Genomic DNA, 16,178 nt, shown 5'->3' on the forward strand with positions numbered 1-16,178 from the left:
AAATTTGGTATTTTTTTTTCCTTTTAAAAGTATAAACAAAAAAAAACAGCACTCACCCCAATTATGGATCACAACACACGTGTTTTTCATGCAAAAAAGAAAAAAAAAAGTAAAAAAAAAAAAAAAAAAATTGTTTTGATAATACATAATTAGATAAATTAGATTACTCGAACCCAATAGTTGAGATAAGCTCATCTGAGAGATACTTATGTTTACAACGAGCTCATACGGGCTAACTTAACCAAAAATATGACTCTTATGTTATAGATGAGCTGACCAAGCCTCGACGAAGATAAGAGTAATAGTCTATGACCTACGAGAGTCCCATGTAGGCTTTAAAACTCTTAAATATGTATATATCGATATTTTTTTAAATTGTTTCTCGTAAATTACGTGCTTTTAATGTGTTCTTAATCTTATTTAATTATCTATGATTTATATATACATATATCAAATCGGTCTTTGTTCATTAACCTTAAGGATTCAAAGGACAAGGTTTAGTCTGTTGGATGATTGAAGTCCCACATCGGCTAATTTAAGGAATGATCATGGGTTTATAAGTGAGGAATACTAACTCCACTGGTGTGAGGCCTTTTGGAAAAGCCCGAGCTCATGGAGAGGTCGTGTTTGTCTAACATAGTCCACTTCTAGGAGAAATGCTCAACTGCTAAGAACATTTGATTTATCCTTATCCATTCCAACCTCAAAATGTGGAAAAGGCTGAAAAAAGGGGTATTCAGTTCTTAATTTTAGCAAAAATAATTTAGTTTCCTCCTTAATCTTTTGATTATCAGAGAAAAAAACAACCCATCTTTATTAACGCCCCAAAAACTCACTAATTCGACTCGTAATTATGGTCAAATTTTCAGGGAGTTGAAAAAGGGAGAAGAAATTTAGTTTGAAACGTGGAATTTGGGCATTTTATTGGCGTTTTGGAGAAAGACCCACCATACCCACCTGCCCTTTCAGCCTAAGTTCGGCCAAAATCCTTCACTCTTTTGGGGATTTTGAGAGAACCCTTTATTTAAGTCACGAGAGAGGCCCCAACTTTGTGTAATTACCAGAGGAATTCTTCTGGTTCTTACGACTTCGCCGCCTATCATCGCTGGATTCTTATCCATTTCTGATGCGCCTCTGCTGAAAACGAGGCAAAAGGGGAAGAACTATATCCGAATCCCGGTATTCTTTCGTGTTCTTCAGTTCTTTGATTCTCTGTTGGGTTCTTTCGATTCCATTCGCTTTTTGTGTTTGTGGGTCATTTGATTTTGGTGGGGATGATGGCGGTGGACTCGTTCTTGTTGGAGTCGGCGGGGCCTCCCACTGCTTACGATTCAGTGTTCATGATTTTGATGTTTGTTGCTCGTTTGTGGGTGGGGATTATTGTGGGAGTGCTTGTGGGATGGATTTGGAAGCCCAAATGGGTGGATTCCAATAAGGGTTTGTTCATTTCGTCCAAGTTGAAGGATAATCTGCCGACATCTTGCTTTGTGGGATCAATTTCTAGTTTGAATTCCTTGAACATTCTGCCTAAATGCTTGAATTTGACGTCAAATTGTGGAGATGAACAAGAAGAACAAGAAGAACAAGAAGAACAAGAAGTTGTAGCTTCTATCTCCAGGTTTGTTGCTTAAACTCTTCCATATGATGAAGAACAAGTTGCGATGATTTCTAATACAAATTGTTAACCACAGTTCATCAGCACCAGCTGAGCTAACGGAGGAGGATTTTAAGTATTTGTACAAGCTTGTTGAGGAGAAAGATGGAGGGCCGTCATGGATTCAGATGATGGATCGTTCTACCTCTACCATGAGCTATCAAGCATGGCGGAGAGACCCTGAGGTAGCTAGCTATCCATTTATTTCTGTATTGTTCTTGTGTTTTATAGCCCTTATGGTGTTGTTTGCTGTTGTTTTGGTAGAGGGGGCCGCCGCAGTACCGAAGTCGAACGATTTTTGAGGATGCGACGGCTGAGATGGTGAGGGATCTGTTTTGGGATGATGAATTCAGAATGAAATGGGATGATATGCTTATAAGTGGTCGGACATTGGAGCAATGTCCGACCACAGGGAACATGACTGTCCACTGGGTGCGCAAGGTGAGTGAAGTTCCATTCTTGTCTCTGTGTTTGTTTAACGTTATGTGTATGGTTTTCTCATTGATTTGTTGTTGTTGTTGTTCCTGCAGTTCCCTTTCTTCTGCAGCGATCGAGATTACACGATCGGACGAAGAATCTGGGAATCGGGACAGGCTTATTACTGTGTGACGAAGGTCAGACATGCTGTGCCTGTCTACCCATTTCTCCATGTTCATCTTTTCTTCGGATCTTCCATTGAAAGTTTGTTGAAGTTTGGTATTTTTATATGTTTTAGACTTCAGTCTATTGCACTTAATCATAAACTTCACAAGTTCCCTTCAACGTGAGATCCCACGTCGATAGGAGAGAGTACAAAATATTCCTTACAAGGGTGTAGAAACCTCTCTCTAGTAGATATGTTTTAAAACCATAAGGATAAGGCTAATCGGGAGCCTTTGGACTATTACAAATAGTATCATAGCCATACATCGAACGTTGTGCTAGAGAGGATGCTGGCCCCAAGTGAGTAGATTGTGAGATCTCACATCGGTTTGAGAAGGGAACAAACCACAAAAGAAAAGGAGTCGAGCCTCGATTAAGGGGAGGTGTACTTTGTTCGAGGGGAGGTGTACTTTGTCCGAGGGGAGGTGTTGGATGATGAAAGTCCCACATCGGCTAATTTAGAAAATGATCATGAGTTTATAATCAAAGAATACTCTTTCCATTAGCATGAAGCCTCTTGGGGAAGCCCAAAACAAGCCATGAGAACTTATGCTCAAAGTGGACAATATTATGCTCGAAGTGGACAATATTATGCTCAAAGGAGTCGAGCATGATAAGGGTGTAGAAGGCCTCCAAGGGAGTGGATTGTGAGATCTCACATCGAAATTTTTCCCTAGTAGACGCCTTTTAAAATCATGAGGCTAGCGACTAATATGTAATGGGCCAAAACAGACAATATTTGCTAGAAGTAGGCTTAGAACCAAACATCGATGCCTTGTGTCAATGAAGACGCTGGTACTCAATATTGACGTGGCACATGACACCGTCTAGGATTGTCACAATGGTCAACTTTTCAAGCCACTTGTCTATAAAAATTATGATTATTTTGAAACAATTGGATGTTCAAAAGTTGGAAATAATATCTATCTTGGTTTAATGTTGATTCAGGGCGTACCTTGTTCCTTGATACCAAGACAGAAGAAGCCAAGACGAGTTGACCTTTACTATTCAAGTTGGTGCATCCGTGCAGGTAGAGCCAAGTTCATAGTCATCTTATTTATTTTAATGCGTTGGTCATGGTTGAATTCTTCCCCCCTTGACATTCACGTCTCCTAGACAACTAAACAGCTGTTTCTCTGCTGCTACATGGAAACAGCTGAATCGAGAAGGGGCAACGGCGAGATGAGTGCGTGCGAGGTGATACTATTTCACTACGAAGACATGGGTATCCCATGGGAAATTGCAAAGCTGGGGATCAGGCAAGGGATGTGGGGAGCCGTCAAGAAGATCGATCCCGCTTTACGTGCATATCAGAAGCATAGAGCTTCCGAAGCGCCGCTTTCAAACTGTGCTGTGATGGCTAATATCAACACAATGATGAGTTCAGAGTATGTGATGAGATGCTCAGAAGATGCATCTGATAATGATGATGGTTCCTCAGAGGTCAAAAGTTTGGAGCCCTCTGAGAAACCTGCAGCAGGGAAGAATTTACCAAAGCTTCTTATGGTGGGCGGAGCGATCGCCCTTGCTTGCAGCCTCGATCACGGGCTCTTAACCAAAGCGGTCGTGATCGGAGTCGCCCGAAGATGTTTGAACATTGCAAAGAGATGATCAGTACAACAAATCTCATAATCAGATTCAGCTTAGCATTGTTTTCATGAGTGACACACAAAGAGAAAGCCCTTTGAAGGTGGTAGATTTGGTTTTGGAATTTCCCCTTGTGAGTTGTAAAAAGAAGCTTTAGATTGTAGGGAAGAAGAGATGATTGAACATAGATTTAGGCTTCATATAAACCCTCAATTCTCCGTTTTTCTTACTCAGATGGGGGAGTGTTTATGGAATAAAATAGTGGAAATTAAGAAGCTATCTTGTTTTATTGCCATCCTTTTTAGAATATAGTTCTGGATTAAAGCTAATCGTGATAAATTGGTTCTTGTAATTTGGGCAAGGAATAAATTAAAGTGTTCAACCTCGTAATCTGGAAATAAAATAGAACTTTTAAAGTTTGATTTTGTAATGAGTGAGTTCTTAATAATTCCATAAAAGGAGATGAAAAACATGAAGAACAACAAGGAAGAAGGAGAAGAGTAATTAATTTCATATCGAAATTCCAAAAAAACTAAACGCGGAACGGAATCAATCATCTAATTCCGTGTAACAGAAGAAGGAAGAACAAGAAAGCACTCTGTATTTTCATTCACATACTAGAATCCCTAAATCTCGTATAACCTAATTTAAACCCTAAAATTGAAAGAATCAAAAGAATTTCCTAAAATTGAAAGAATCAGAAGAATGGAGTAAGATATAATAACAGAATCACGATCATAGGAGACCTCAATTTGGGACGAGAGTCTCAAAGCAATTGAGGCCATCGAGCTCCAGAGCGAATCTCGGCTTCATCAACGAGTTCTTGGACTTGGCTACGGCGTTAGCTTCTTCCTTCTTTCCCGGCATCGACTTCACAGGAGCGGAAGAGGCAGAACCACCGCCGCCGGTGTTCGGAGTGAAAGAAGGGACAGAAGTAGAAGCCGTAACGAACTTTCCAAGGAGGATCTCGGCGGCGAAGGCATCGAAGAAACTGAACATGGAATTCATCTTGAAATTGATGCGGCGGTTGATTGCTGGATCGGCGGTGGTTTGGTTGTGGAGAAGGGAGGGAGGGCGGAGGGGCTTATAAAGGGAACAAAGCGGGAGTTTCCTTACCTTTTCTGGATTCCAAATTCCCAGAGGTTTCTTGAAGCCGCGGATTTCATTCTATCTTATTTTGTTTTTAAATTTAGCGTATGGGGTCCGTCAACTTAAGACCGAAGACTTCCAAATACCCCGAATTTATTCTTTCCTTTAATTATATTTTTCCTTTTCTATAAAATTAAATATTTAATTTTAAATTTTATTAAAAATAGAGGACTAAATTTAAATATTAAAAAAATATAAAATAAAGTTAATTGAATGAAAATGGCGTTTTATTAGAGTTTATAATATAAGTTTAATTCAAAGCTAAAAAAGAAAGTGTCACGTTTAATTTAATTTTAATTATTTAGATTGATTCTATATTATAAATTATTCTTAATTTTGAAATTCTCTAACTAACCTTTTTAATAAAGTTAAATTGATAGGTTAATTCGATATTAATTAATTTGTAAAAATTTAGAATAATAATAATAATAAATTTAAAAATACTTTTATATTTTACCCTTTTAAATTTAAACTTTTAAAATTTTCATAAACGTTCAAAAAAAAATATTTTCGCTAATTTTAAGGAGAAACTTTTGAATGTTTTAAACTTTAAAAAATAATTAATTTTTTATTTTTAAGTTTTTAAAAATTAATTAATATTTTAAACTTTTTAAAAATTTCAAAAACACAATTAATTTTCTAAAAAAAAATTCAAAATATTTATTCTATCTTATTATATTTCAAAAATATTTATGAAATTTTTAAAAATAGAGATAATTGATAAGAAGTTAATAGACAGTATTTTTAAAACAACATTAAAAATTAAATATTAACCATCTTTATCTAAAATTAATGATAATAGTAATTTTTTTTTAAATGATGGTATTTTTAATTTTGTAAAAATTTTAAAAGTATTTTTTTAAAACCGATTAAAAAATTAGGGGTATTTATTATTATTATTATTATTAATTTAAGCTTTGTAATTTAAGGGGAAAATCTATTTATTTGTGGAAAAGAGAAAAAGAAAAATTAAAAAAGAAAGAAGAAAAGGTTGGTCGTTGGAAATTGGGCGGCGGTGAGGTGACTAATGTGGTCCCGCAGCTTGCATTGAACGGCGACCGAACCCCCGCGAAAAGACTAGAAATATCGCGTAACGGTGGGGTCCACGCTAAAGCAAGTTCGGGTCAACCAACGCAATGGATTCACATTTCAATACTTAGACCCATTCAATTTAATCCAATCTAATTTAAATTTTCGATTTTAAATTAAAATAAAAAATATAACTAGATTTTTTTATTATTATTAATCCATCTACATATATATATATTTTCAAAATCGGAGACTAAAATGTGGGTGATATGTCGTGGCTTTATGAGCATCAATCATATCAGACGTTTTGATAATAACGAACTTTTTAATTTTGTGATGATTTTAATACTTCAAAGTATTCATCCAAATCTCGAAAAGACAGCGTGGAAGTAAAAGCCAATGTGGCATTGACAAATGGTACCTTGAAAATTAGTTTTTTTTTTTTACAAAATTTTCTTAGCATTATCGTGGTTGCTTATTTCACTCGTTTCTAAATTTCTTGAGAATGTCCATATTTTATTAAACAATTCTATTTACCTTATCTCATGATCTCATACAATCGTACACTAATAATTGAAAAAAAATATTTATTATTTCAAAATGTCGATAGATTGTTAAAAATTATAGATAACAAAATGTGATGTCCCACATTGGTTGGGAGGAGAATAAAACACGATTTATAAGGGTGTTGAAACCTTCTCCTAACAGATGTGTTTTAAAGTCTTGAAGGAAAGTTCGGAAGGGAAAGCCCAAAGAAGACAATCTACCAGCATTCTCGCTCTTCCTCAAAAGAGGTAGACGTGAGGCGGTGTGTCAATAAAAATACTGAGACTAAAGGGGTGGATTGTGGTGTCCATCCTAGTTGGGACAATTAATAATGAATTTAACATATTAACTATTTAGGTTTTTTTTTTCTTTTCCATAAATATATTATTATCTCCAAATTATTTCCTAAAAATCTGGTCGGCTTTAATGGGGACCGACCGTCGGGGACCAAACCGGTCTGCCGAAACCATACGTTAAACGTGTTTCCAAACACAAATCTCAACCTCTTGCCGTTGTCCCTGGTCCCACCACATTTAGCATCACTCAAGGCATCTTCTGAGATTTTATTGCCTACTGTCATTCGTACCGTGTTACCACGGTGGGACCCGCTTAACGTCCCATCCAACGGCTGCGGTGCCGTCAACGTCAACTTCAATAGAACAAACGGTGTTAATTTATTTTCTTCTAAATTACCATTTTATCCTTGCCATTTGTTTATATTTTCAATTTATAATATTTTTTTCACGTAATATTACACGCCACGATATGAGTGGAAAAAATTGAAATTTGAAGTTAATCTCAATTTATTATAATTAATTTAAAAATTTTCAACAAATTATTAAGAGTGAATCGCACGTTGATTAATTTAATAGAAGATCATGAATTTATAAATAAGAAATAGTATCTCTATTAGTACGTAGTCACGAAATTTTAAAATGAATAAATTTAAAAATTTGAAAGAAAAAAAAAATCGAAACTTGGCACAAACCGACCAAATTGGCCAACTATGTTTTGTATTTTTTTTTTCCATTTTTTATTGTATAAATATGGAGCGCCACGTCGGCAAGCGGGGTCCACGAGATACGAAGTGAATGGACAGCGTAGAATGAGGTAGCTGGAAAACAAAGCGAAGGAGCGGATCTTAAATCCAAATTCAATTTCGTTAAATGCGAAATTTCCGAACACACATAAATACACGCGAGACTAGCAGAATATAACAACAAATCCCTCCATCCCATTTTCAGCGCTCTGAGGTCAATATTCAGCGGCGTCTTCTAAATTTCATCTCCGATTCTCTTCCCCATTCCCCCTAAATCCGCCGAGATCCGGCGACTGTCGTCGGATTTCCTCACCGTCCGCTCCGACGAATCATGAAAGGCTCCTGTACGTTACTCGCTTCGGTCCTCGCCGCTTCGACCATGGCTTTCTCCTCCTCTTCGTCCTCCTCTAATGAAGATCGCGATCTCGCTCTTAATCCTCCCTCTCGCGAGGTAAAATCTTCATCGCTTTCGACTTCGAATGTTCCATTTTCAATTCTATTGTCTCGATCGGTTTTTGATCTGCTGTATTGTGTTTTTAGGGCTTCGTTTCGGAATCCGGTTCTAACAGAGGCTGCGGTTCGGATTCGTCAGCGGAGAAGGAGAAATTTGCGCCGAGGTTCGATGGATTGAGGTTCATTGAGACTTTGGTAACTGCTCATAGATAATCCAATCCCTAAGGAGCCTGTTCTCGTTCTTTCTTATGATCTTCTTTTTGTTATATTAATTTTTCGGACCGTGTCCTGTTTTACATGATTGTTAGGAACAGAAATTTTGTTCTTACATTGTGGAGTAATTTTACTGACTAAAAATCAAGAGATTTTGTGCGAGTTCCTCTTGTTTGTGACGGAGTCTCATTGTTGTAGAATTGAAATCCATTGTTGAACCGTCTGTCTGTGTGCGAATATTAAGAACAATTCTCAGAAGTATATGCATCTGTATTAGTTATTGAAATGAGTGGTTCGTCTTGGATTCTCCTTCGCTGTCAAAGCTTTAGATGAAGACAAAATTGGTAAAATGAAAGCAGAAGCATGAGGAATCATCAAATCCATTGATGCCTTTTGAACAACTCAATTGTTGGTGTGTGTCTGTGTGATGATGACGATGAATTCTCGGGAGCTGATTGCAATAATATATAATATTTAAATGTCAAATGTTATTGTTTGATTACATCCGTAGTTTGATATATTTGAATTACGTATTTGATAATTTGATCCCTTTTGTTTCTAGGGGAGATTGGATTAACCATTTAAATAAATAATTTAAGTGAAAAGTTAACTATTTAGTTTAAAAGTTTCAAATGAGTCAACTAAGTTTGTCTTTAAAAAATTAGAACCTAAATGAAGAATAATTTTATTTTGGAACTCGATTCTCTTTGTGGAGATTTTGGTTCCCGTTCGATCTCGAATTTTGTAACAATGAAGATATTAACTATTAGTGTGTATTATGATCATGACATTGACCTAAAAAGTGCAATTGTGACCGAGTAAGCACCTTTGATCTTGACATGTTCACTGCTCCAAAAGTGCAAAATTTTGATCGAGTAAGATTTTGATTTAGTAAGCACTTTTTGTGTGTTTATTCTTTATCTTATTTATTTTTGTGTGTTTATTCTTTATCTTATTTATTAAGGTAACTTTACAAGTTTTTTTTTATTATTTTATTTTGTATTTAATAGATTCATATATTAGTTGGCTAGAGAATCATTTATTATTTTATTTTGTATTTAATAGATTCATATATTAGTTGGCTAGAGAATCAATGGCTAGAGAACCCTCACTCACATTTATCTTTTAAGAAATTATTATGGATTCTTATTCTTTAGATATCATATCAATAAAGAACGAATAAAAATTAAATTAAAAATATTAATTAACAAATGGTTATTTCTTAAAAATTAAGATCAAATCTTTTAATAATAATATTAAAAACAATATTTTGAAGCTTTTTTAGATTTTGGAAGTTTTAAACTTAAAAAAGACGATGACAATTATATAGAAATTAAGTTGATTCCTTTACATAGAAATTAAATATTCGAAGTAATTAATAAATTATTTAAATTTCAACTTTGTGTTTAATATATACATGTATGTTTCTCGTTCAAGAAATAAAAAAAAAGTCGACAATGGTACCTCTATCGAAAATGACCCAAAAATGGTTTGAGAGTAGAAACCTTTTTTGGAAGTTTTTTTTTCTTATTTAAAATATGCGTAGATTTCATCAAATTTGAACATTTTTTACAAAACTATTAGAAAAATATATGTATGCGACGTTAATTCATTCATGTGACTGTTTAAAAAATTTGCTTCGGGCATCATTAAATAATAATTATTATATTTATTTATTTATTACAAATATTATATCTTTTAGAAAGCAATTATAATTATAAAAACATTTTTTTAATTAATTTAAATATTAATAATTGATTATAGCTATGGTAATAAGTAATTAACATGCATTTATGTTGGTAATTTCCAAAATGCTAAGAATCTTTTTCCATCAAATATCACTTAAAAGAGGAAAGTTTCTTATGGAAGTAAATTAAAAATAATAAATGTTATTTAATAACGGTGCTTAAAAGTTATTTTTTTAAACCAAATTTTGCTTTTCTAAATATAGGAAACTACTTGAATTAAATACTTAATATTCCAAATTTGTATTTTTTTAATTAAATTTTGATAATATAAAATATTGTTAATTTCAAGATAATTCAATTAATTTAGTCATTAAATCTGATATTAATATTTTTTATTATTATTAATACGTTATCTCAATTTAATACTCGACTCAACCAACCTATGCACTCAAAACTTACGACCGAATCCATAAGAATGAATAAGGCACCGAATGAACAAACGAACTAATAACATATGATTTAAGAATAAATTAAGAACGACGAGCAAACTGCTCACTGAGTATTTTTATATCGTTCATGCTACTTTAATTCTTTTCAGATGAGACTTAGACGGTATAGTCAAGGTGGAGGCGTTCACAAGTTGCACGGCTACAAGGGTCGAATTAGATCAGTGTCTTGGCTATAAGGGTGTTTATTAATTGTGTGCCCGTTTTATCTTTTTTTTTTTTTAAATTATTGTGCATGTAACAACTCAAACCCATCGCTAATAGATATGGTCTATTTTGGCCTGTTATGTATCGTCGTCAGCCTCACAGTTTTAAAACACGTCTATTAGGTAAAAAATTTCACATCCTTATAAGCAATGGTTCGTTCCCGTACAACCAATGTGGGACCTCACGAGGTATTTTCAAATATTTTAGTAAGTGACAGTCTGTGACTCGAGCAACCTGAAAAACATGTCCCTACAATATACTTCGAAATGTGTTTTTTTTTTTTTGTTTTAAATCTTTATTGGTATATTTTTTAAAAATATTTAGAAATATATTCTCCATGAATTTTTATTCTTATTGAATTAATTTTTATTTATAATTAAGTATTTAAATTTAAGAGTATTGAAAATGGAAGAATTAAATTTGGATGAAATTTTAGTGATTAAATTTTAAATAATGAAATTTCTTTTTGTTAATTCTTACACGTGGGAATGAAGTGGAACTTTACTCGTGAATTCTCCACCGTTCATTCACCAATCATCGTAGTAAGAATAATAATAATAATAATAATAATAAATATTAAATAATTAAGCAAACTGACAATAACTAAAAATGAATAATAATAATAAAAACTCACAGAAAATCTTAAAGCGCGTGTCCATTCCTCTTATATTATTACGTCCCATCAGTGGGACCCTTTCCTTGCAGCCTTAAACGACATCGTCTTGGCCCGAATAGCTCCACAACCACCGATGCCGCGGGCCCACTCTTCACACGTGCCAACCCATTTTTGAGGAGCCTGGCCTCACCTCGCACGCATGACCTCTTCAATCTTCGCCACGTGTCTCCTCCTGAAAATCCTATAAATTCCCGTCGTCCTCTACAGATCTGCAGTGTCCGTTGCTTTTCTTGCGGCTGGAGTTCATCGCCGGTGAGTGGTCGGACTTCTTCTTCTTCTTCCCTAATTTTTGGCATTTTGCTTTTGAATGATTTCTTTCTAATGCTTGCTGGTTTTGGTTGAGGCGTTGAGTTTCTTTTCTGAAGCAGCTCTGATTCTGCGTTTTCGTTGTGTTTTCTTCTTGATCGTTTCTTAATTTGTTTGTATGGATTCTTAATCTCAAATGTTTTTCTTGCTTTGTGTGACCGATCATTGTATGGATTTTTGTTTGTTGTTTTGAATGCTGGTTTTTAGATCAACAATGGCGTCAATGGGAGCGGTGACTGTTTCCAATTTTGTGTCGAGGAGCTCCCTCATCGCTAGTCATGGGGCTACAGGCTCAGAGACCAAAACGAGCCTGTCGCAGGTCGGACTGAAGTACCGAGTAGAAACTCACAAGGGGTTGAAATCCTTGAACAATTTGGATGTGCTACGGAAGAAAACCCCTGCTGCAAGTGCTATTTGCAGGAGTGCCAGTAGGGGAACTGATGGACTCGGTAGAACTGCTGGGAAAATTGTGTGTGAACAAGGGATGAACATAGTGCTTGTGGCTGCTGAAGTTACTCCATGGAGCAAAACTGGTGGGCTGGGTGATGTTCTTGGAGGATTGCCTCCAGCATTGGCTGTAAGTGATGTTTCTCGCCTTATTTTCAGATGCAATTTCGTCATAATTTTCTGCTACAGCCTGATTTTTGCTTTGTAGGCTAGAGGACATCGTGTCATGACGATAGCTCCTCGCTATGACCAGTACAAAGATTCTTGGGACACTGATGTAACAGCCGAGGTAAATAAGTTCATCTATGAAAAATGATCATCTATTGTGGGGAGGAGCGAAGGAACAATTTCGTAACATTTTCATGAACATGACCAGGTAAAAGTTGGGGATCAAATTTTTACTATACGGTTTTTCCATTGCTACAAACGAGGAGTTGATCGAGTATTTGTTGATCACCCAATATTTCTGCAAAAGGTAATGCGAATTCCATAACCAAAGTGTGTATACATTGTTCTTCTGCGAGATCCTTCTTCTGATGCTTTACATTGTGGATCTCAACAGGTTTGGGGCAAAACTAAGTCTAAACTATATGGGCCTAATGCGGGAGTGGATTATGAGGACAATCAGTTGCGGTTTAGCCTGTTGTGCCAGGTGACTAATCTTGTTATGTCTCAATATGATTGTTCTTGTTCATGATGTGCTATTCATTGGCATCAAATCAATATGGATACAGTCAATGGAACTCTGTAATCTAGTTAGTTCGTTTTCATTGAGTGCCATTTTGTTACATCGAAACGTTTTCTTTTGTAAATGTCATTTACCCGTCATCCAGAAATGCCAAATGACATTTATAAGTAGTTTATGAACAAAAATACCCAATTTGCTTGTATTTCACTTACTTCGATTGAGCAATGTTGAGGATTATTGGGAAAGGAGTTCCACATCGGCTAATTAAGGGGTTGATCATGAGTTTAAAGGTAAGAAATACAACTCCATTGGTATGAGGCCTTTTGGGAAAACCAAAAGCAAAACCATGAGAGCTTATTGTCCGCTAAAGTGGACAGTATCATGCCATTGTGGAGATTCGTAGTTTCTAACAATCAATTGATTAATATCCTCCTGATGGCATGGTTTCTAGTGTTTCGACATCTATTTTTCGTTTGACCATCACATGTCTGTGCTCATCAGGCTGCTCTGTTGGCGCCTTTGGTTCTAAATTTGAACAGCAGCAAGTTCTTTTCAGGACCATATGGTATGCATTGGCTTTGTTTCCCCCAGTAGTCTCAAATTGATAGTTACTAGTTAATGGCTAACGCACAGAGAAAATGTGGTTTGATGCTCATTGCAGGGGAGGATGTTGTATTCGTTGCCAATGATTGGCACACAGCTCTTCTTCCATGCTACTTGAAAACCATGTATCAAGCAAAGGGTATTTATAAAAGTGCCAAGGTTGGTTTTGTGCCGAATGGTTCTGTTTAATTCAGTAGACATGAGCTGATATTGTACTCTTAAATGCTAACAGGTTGCTTTCTGCATTCACAATATTGCTTATCAAGGCAGATTTGCTTTCTCAGACTTTTCCCTTCTGAATCTGCCTGATCAATTCAAGAGTTCCTTTGACTTTACTGATGGGTTAGTGCCTCAGTTACTTGTCCATTTGTTCTGCATCCCAGAGGATATTATTTTCCCATGTGTTCTTAGAAATCTTGGTTTCTAGGTATGAAAAGCCTGTGAAGGGAAGAAAAATCAACTGGATGAAGGCTGGAATATTGGAATCTGACAGTGTGTTCACTGTTAGTCCATATTATGCCCAGGAACTTGTTTCGGGAATTGATCGGGGCGTTGAATTGCATACCATTCTTCGTTTGACGACCGTTACGGGTATATTGAATGGCATGGATGTTCAGGAGTGGAACCCTACAACTGACAAGTACATTCCCATCAAGTTCAATGCTGAAACCGTAAGCTAACTGACAGAGTTCATATTTTTCGTTCTCAATTGATTGAAGAAATTTCTTAGCTAGATCTTCGTTTTCAGGTTGAGGAAGGAAAAGCTCTTCTGAAAGAAGCTCTTCAGGCGGAAGTTGGATTGCCTGTTGACAGGAACATCCCTTTGGTCGGATTTATTGGTAGACTCGAAGAGCAAAAGGGATCTGATATCCTATCAGCAGCTATTCCAATGTTCATCAATGAAGATGTTCAATTGGTGGTTCTAGTGAGTATATGTTAGCTTATTTCTTTTTCCAAAACGACTGTCGTAGTTGGTTGAAAGTTGATATCCATTTTCTTTCTGCTAGGGAACTGGCAAGAAGTACTTAGAGCGACAACTTGAAGAGCTAGAGATAAAATATCCTGACAAAGCTAGAGGGGTGGCAAAGTTCAACGTTCCTTTAGCACATCTCATAAATGCTGCTGCTGATTTCTTGATGATTCCAAGTCGATTCGAACCCTGTGGCCTCATCCAGTTGCAAGCTATGCCTTACGGAACTGTAAGTCGCCACTTTCTTATAGCTAGTAGCTCAACTGGTTAAGGCATACACCCTATCACTTCATATATTTCAATTTCAGATTCCCTTGGTAAGCACAACTGGTGGACTCGCCGACACTGTTATCGACGGTTACACAGGTCTTCAAATGGGCACGTTCAGCGTTGAAGTAAGTACGGATAGTTTCAAATCCGCTTCATATAATTGCTTGGGTTCCTTTTGTGATTAGAGTTGGGTGGTTGTGTTTGCCAGTGTGAAACGGTTGCTCCAGCTGATGCAGCAGCAATTGCTAAAACTGTTGTAAGAGCTCTATCACTCTTCGGCACCGCCGCTCACAAAGAAATGATACAGAACTGTATGGCTCAAGATTTCTCATGGAAGGTAAGTACCCTTTCTCATCATACTGACTGCGCCATAGCCTCTTATTTGGCGATTCAACTGAAACGAAACGATGTCGATTCATATGCAGGGTCCAGCTAAACTATGGGAAGAATCCCTGTTGGGATTGGGAGTCGACAACAGCCAACCTGGACGAGAAGGGGAGGAAATCGCTCCTCTCGCCAAGGAAAACGTTGCCACTCCTTGAATCAGATACAAGTTTTCCCAGTTTCTCTTAGTTTATGTTGATTGCTAATGAAGAAGGAAGCACAGCAGCTGTTGATATCCAGCTTCCAGCAGGAGCAGGCAGGTGGGGCCACTTTACAAGTGATGGCTGCTGCTCCTCCTCGGACATGACACGATTGAGAGGTAGAGAACCCTGTGATTGTGTAAGTCCGTCCAGGAGAACTTCATCTACAGCTTCTGTTTTTTTGCTTTTGATCTCTTAGTTTTGTCCTTCAGCCACCCTCTCCTGCAAAGGCAAATATTACACTGCTGAGTTGTTTGTTTTTAAAATCTCGTGCAAAGGAATTCTATCACAATGCTAATCACTATAATATGACCAAATTGACAATTTTGTGGCACGTAAAACTACGAGCATTACTCTTTCGAGTGAAAATCGAAAGCCCAAAAACTAAAATCACAGTAGCCAGAACCATTTAAGGAGAAGTTTCTACGAATGCTCTGTTTTCCTCTCCATCCTAAGATTTCACAATCAATGACTCTAAACTATTTGGAACAGTTTAAGTTCACTACTAGTACAAATTTTTCGCTTTTGCTGTTACATATTGTTGTTAGCTTCACAATTTTAAAACACATCTACTAGAGAGAGGTTTCCACATATTTATAAGAAATGTTTCGTTTTCTTCTTCGACCAATTTCGAAGGGTTAGAAATGGGAGAGCATCACCAACTCTATTCCATTTGACTCTCTATGCAACTATAGTGACTTCCAAAAGGAATAATGCTTTATTGGGCCAATCTACAATGAAAAAGAGAGAATATGTGCAAAATTTCACGTGGGATGAGAATCATTAAAACATAGGGTTATTAAATTCTAAGGAATTTTTTACTTTCCTTCAAATTCAAACTCTATTTATGTCACTAATTTTAGCATACATTAAAGTTACCTACACAGTTCTTGGTATGTGAAGATACATTGTTAGGTGTTC

At 36.2% G+C, this 16,178-nt stretch overlaps 4 protein-coding genes across 5 annotated transcripts; 3 read left to right on the forward strand and 1 right to left on the reverse strand.

The window, feature by feature from the left end:
* Positions 1 to 931: 931 nt before the first annotated feature.
* Positions 932 to 4,172, forward strand: LOC111435759. Its single transcript, XM_023073285.1, has 6 exons — positions 932 to 1,618; positions 1,692 to 1,839; positions 1,919 to 2,095; positions 2,185 to 2,268; positions 3,245 to 3,326; positions 3,453 to 4,172. Exons 1-6 carry the CDS (start codon positions 1,275 to 1,277, stop codon positions 3,905 to 3,907), a joined length of 1,290 nt encoding a protein of 429 aa, XP_022929053.1. The 5' UTR covers positions 932 to 1,274; the 3' UTR covers positions 3,908 to 4,172.
* Positions 4,173 to 4,372: 200 nt separating this feature from the next.
* On the reverse strand, positions 4,373 to 4,991 carry LOC111435766. The gene has a single exon (XM_023073298.1). It carries the CDS (start codon positions 4,889 to 4,891, stop codon positions 4,631 to 4,633), a length of 261 nt encoding a protein of 86 aa, XP_022929066.1. The 5' UTR covers positions 4,892 to 4,991; the 3' UTR covers positions 4,373 to 4,630.
* Positions 4,992 to 7,809: 2,818 nt separating this feature from the next.
* LOC111435756 lies at positions 7,810 to 8,850 on the forward strand. Its single transcript, XM_023073277.1, has 2 exons — positions 7,810 to 8,097; positions 8,187 to 8,850. The coding sequence occupies exons 1-2, from the start codon at positions 7,978 to 7,980 to the stop codon at positions 8,310 to 8,312; spliced, it is 246 nt and encodes an 81-aa protein (XP_022929045.1). The 5' UTR covers positions 7,810 to 7,977; the 3' UTR covers positions 8,313 to 8,850.
* A 2,700-nt stretch (positions 8,851 to 11,550) lies between these two features.
* Positions 11,551 to 15,555, forward strand: LOC111435753 (granule-bound starch synthase 1, chloroplastic/amyloplastic-like). Of its 2 annotated transcripts, none has more exons than XM_023073266.1 (14): positions 11,551 to 11,641; positions 11,903 to 12,272; positions 12,351 to 12,431; positions 12,519 to 12,617; positions 12,705 to 12,794; positions 13,332 to 13,395; positions 13,492 to 13,592; positions 13,666 to 13,775; positions 13,861 to 14,104; positions 14,182 to 14,358; positions 14,441 to 14,632; positions 14,712 to 14,798; positions 14,882 to 15,010; positions 15,099 to 15,555. In XM_023073266.1, the coding sequence occupies exons 2-14, from the start codon at positions 11,910 to 11,912 to the stop codon at positions 15,213 to 15,215; spliced, it is 1,854 nt and encodes a 617-aa protein (XP_022929034.1). In that variant the 5' UTR covers positions 11,551 to 11,641; positions 11,903 to 11,909; the 3' UTR covers positions 15,216 to 15,555. The 2 variants fall into 2 exon arrangements, with proteins under 2 accessions (XP_022929034.1, XP_022929035.1); XM_023073267.1 differs by having other exon boundaries at positions 11,619 to 11,648.
* The last annotated feature ends 623 nt before the right edge of the window (positions 15,556 to 16,178 follow it).

This window comes from Cucurbita moschata, unplaced genomic scaffold (genome assembly GCF_002738365.1).
Source record: "Cucurbita moschata cultivar Rifu unplaced genomic scaffold, Cmos_1.0 Cmo_Scf00050, whole genome shotgun sequence".
NCBI classification, from domain to species: Eukaryota; Viridiplantae; Streptophyta; class Magnoliopsida; order Cucurbitales; family Cucurbitaceae; genus Cucurbita; species Cucurbita moschata.

Excerpts from the sequence above, each read along its gene's own strand:
- LOC111435766 (XM_023073298.1), bottom strand. The coding sequence starts at position 4,891 with ATGAATTCCATGTTCAGTTTCTTCGATGCCTTCGCCGCCGAGATCCTC.
- LOC111435753 (XM_023073266.1), top strand. The coding sequence starts at position 11,910 with ATGGCGTCAATGGGAGCGGTGACTGTTTCCAATTTTGTGTCGAGGAGC. Across the intron at positions 12,273-12,350 it reads GATTGCCTCCAGCATTGGCT|GCTAGAGGACATCGTGTCAT; the intron begins GTAAGTGATGTT and ends TTTGCTTTGTAG. Across the intron at positions 14,633-14,711 it reads AAGCTATGCCTTACGGAACT|ATTCCCTTGGTAAGCACAAC; the intron begins GTAAGTCGCCAC and ends TTTCAATTTCAG.
- LOC111435756 (XM_023073277.1), top strand. The coding sequence starts at position 7,978 with ATGAAAGGCTCCTGTACGTTACTCGCTTCGGTCCTCGCCGCTTCGACC. Across the intron at positions 8,098-8,186 it reads TTAATCCTCCCTCTCGCGAG|GGCTTCGTTTCGGAATCCGG; the intron begins GTAAAATCTTCA and ends TTGTGTTTTTAG.
- LOC111435759 (XM_023073285.1), top strand. The coding sequence starts at position 1,275 with ATGATGGCGGTGGACTCGTTCTTGTTGGAGTCGGCGGGGCCTCCCACT. Across the intron at positions 2,269-3,244 it reads CTTATTACTGTGTGACGAAG|GGCGTACCTTGTTCCTTGAT; the intron begins GTCAGACATGCT and ends ATGTTGATTCAG. Across the intron at positions 3,327-3,452 it reads AAGTTGGTGCATCCGTGCAG|CTGAATCGAGAAGGGGCAAC; the intron begins GTAGAGCCAAGT and ends ACATGGAAACAG.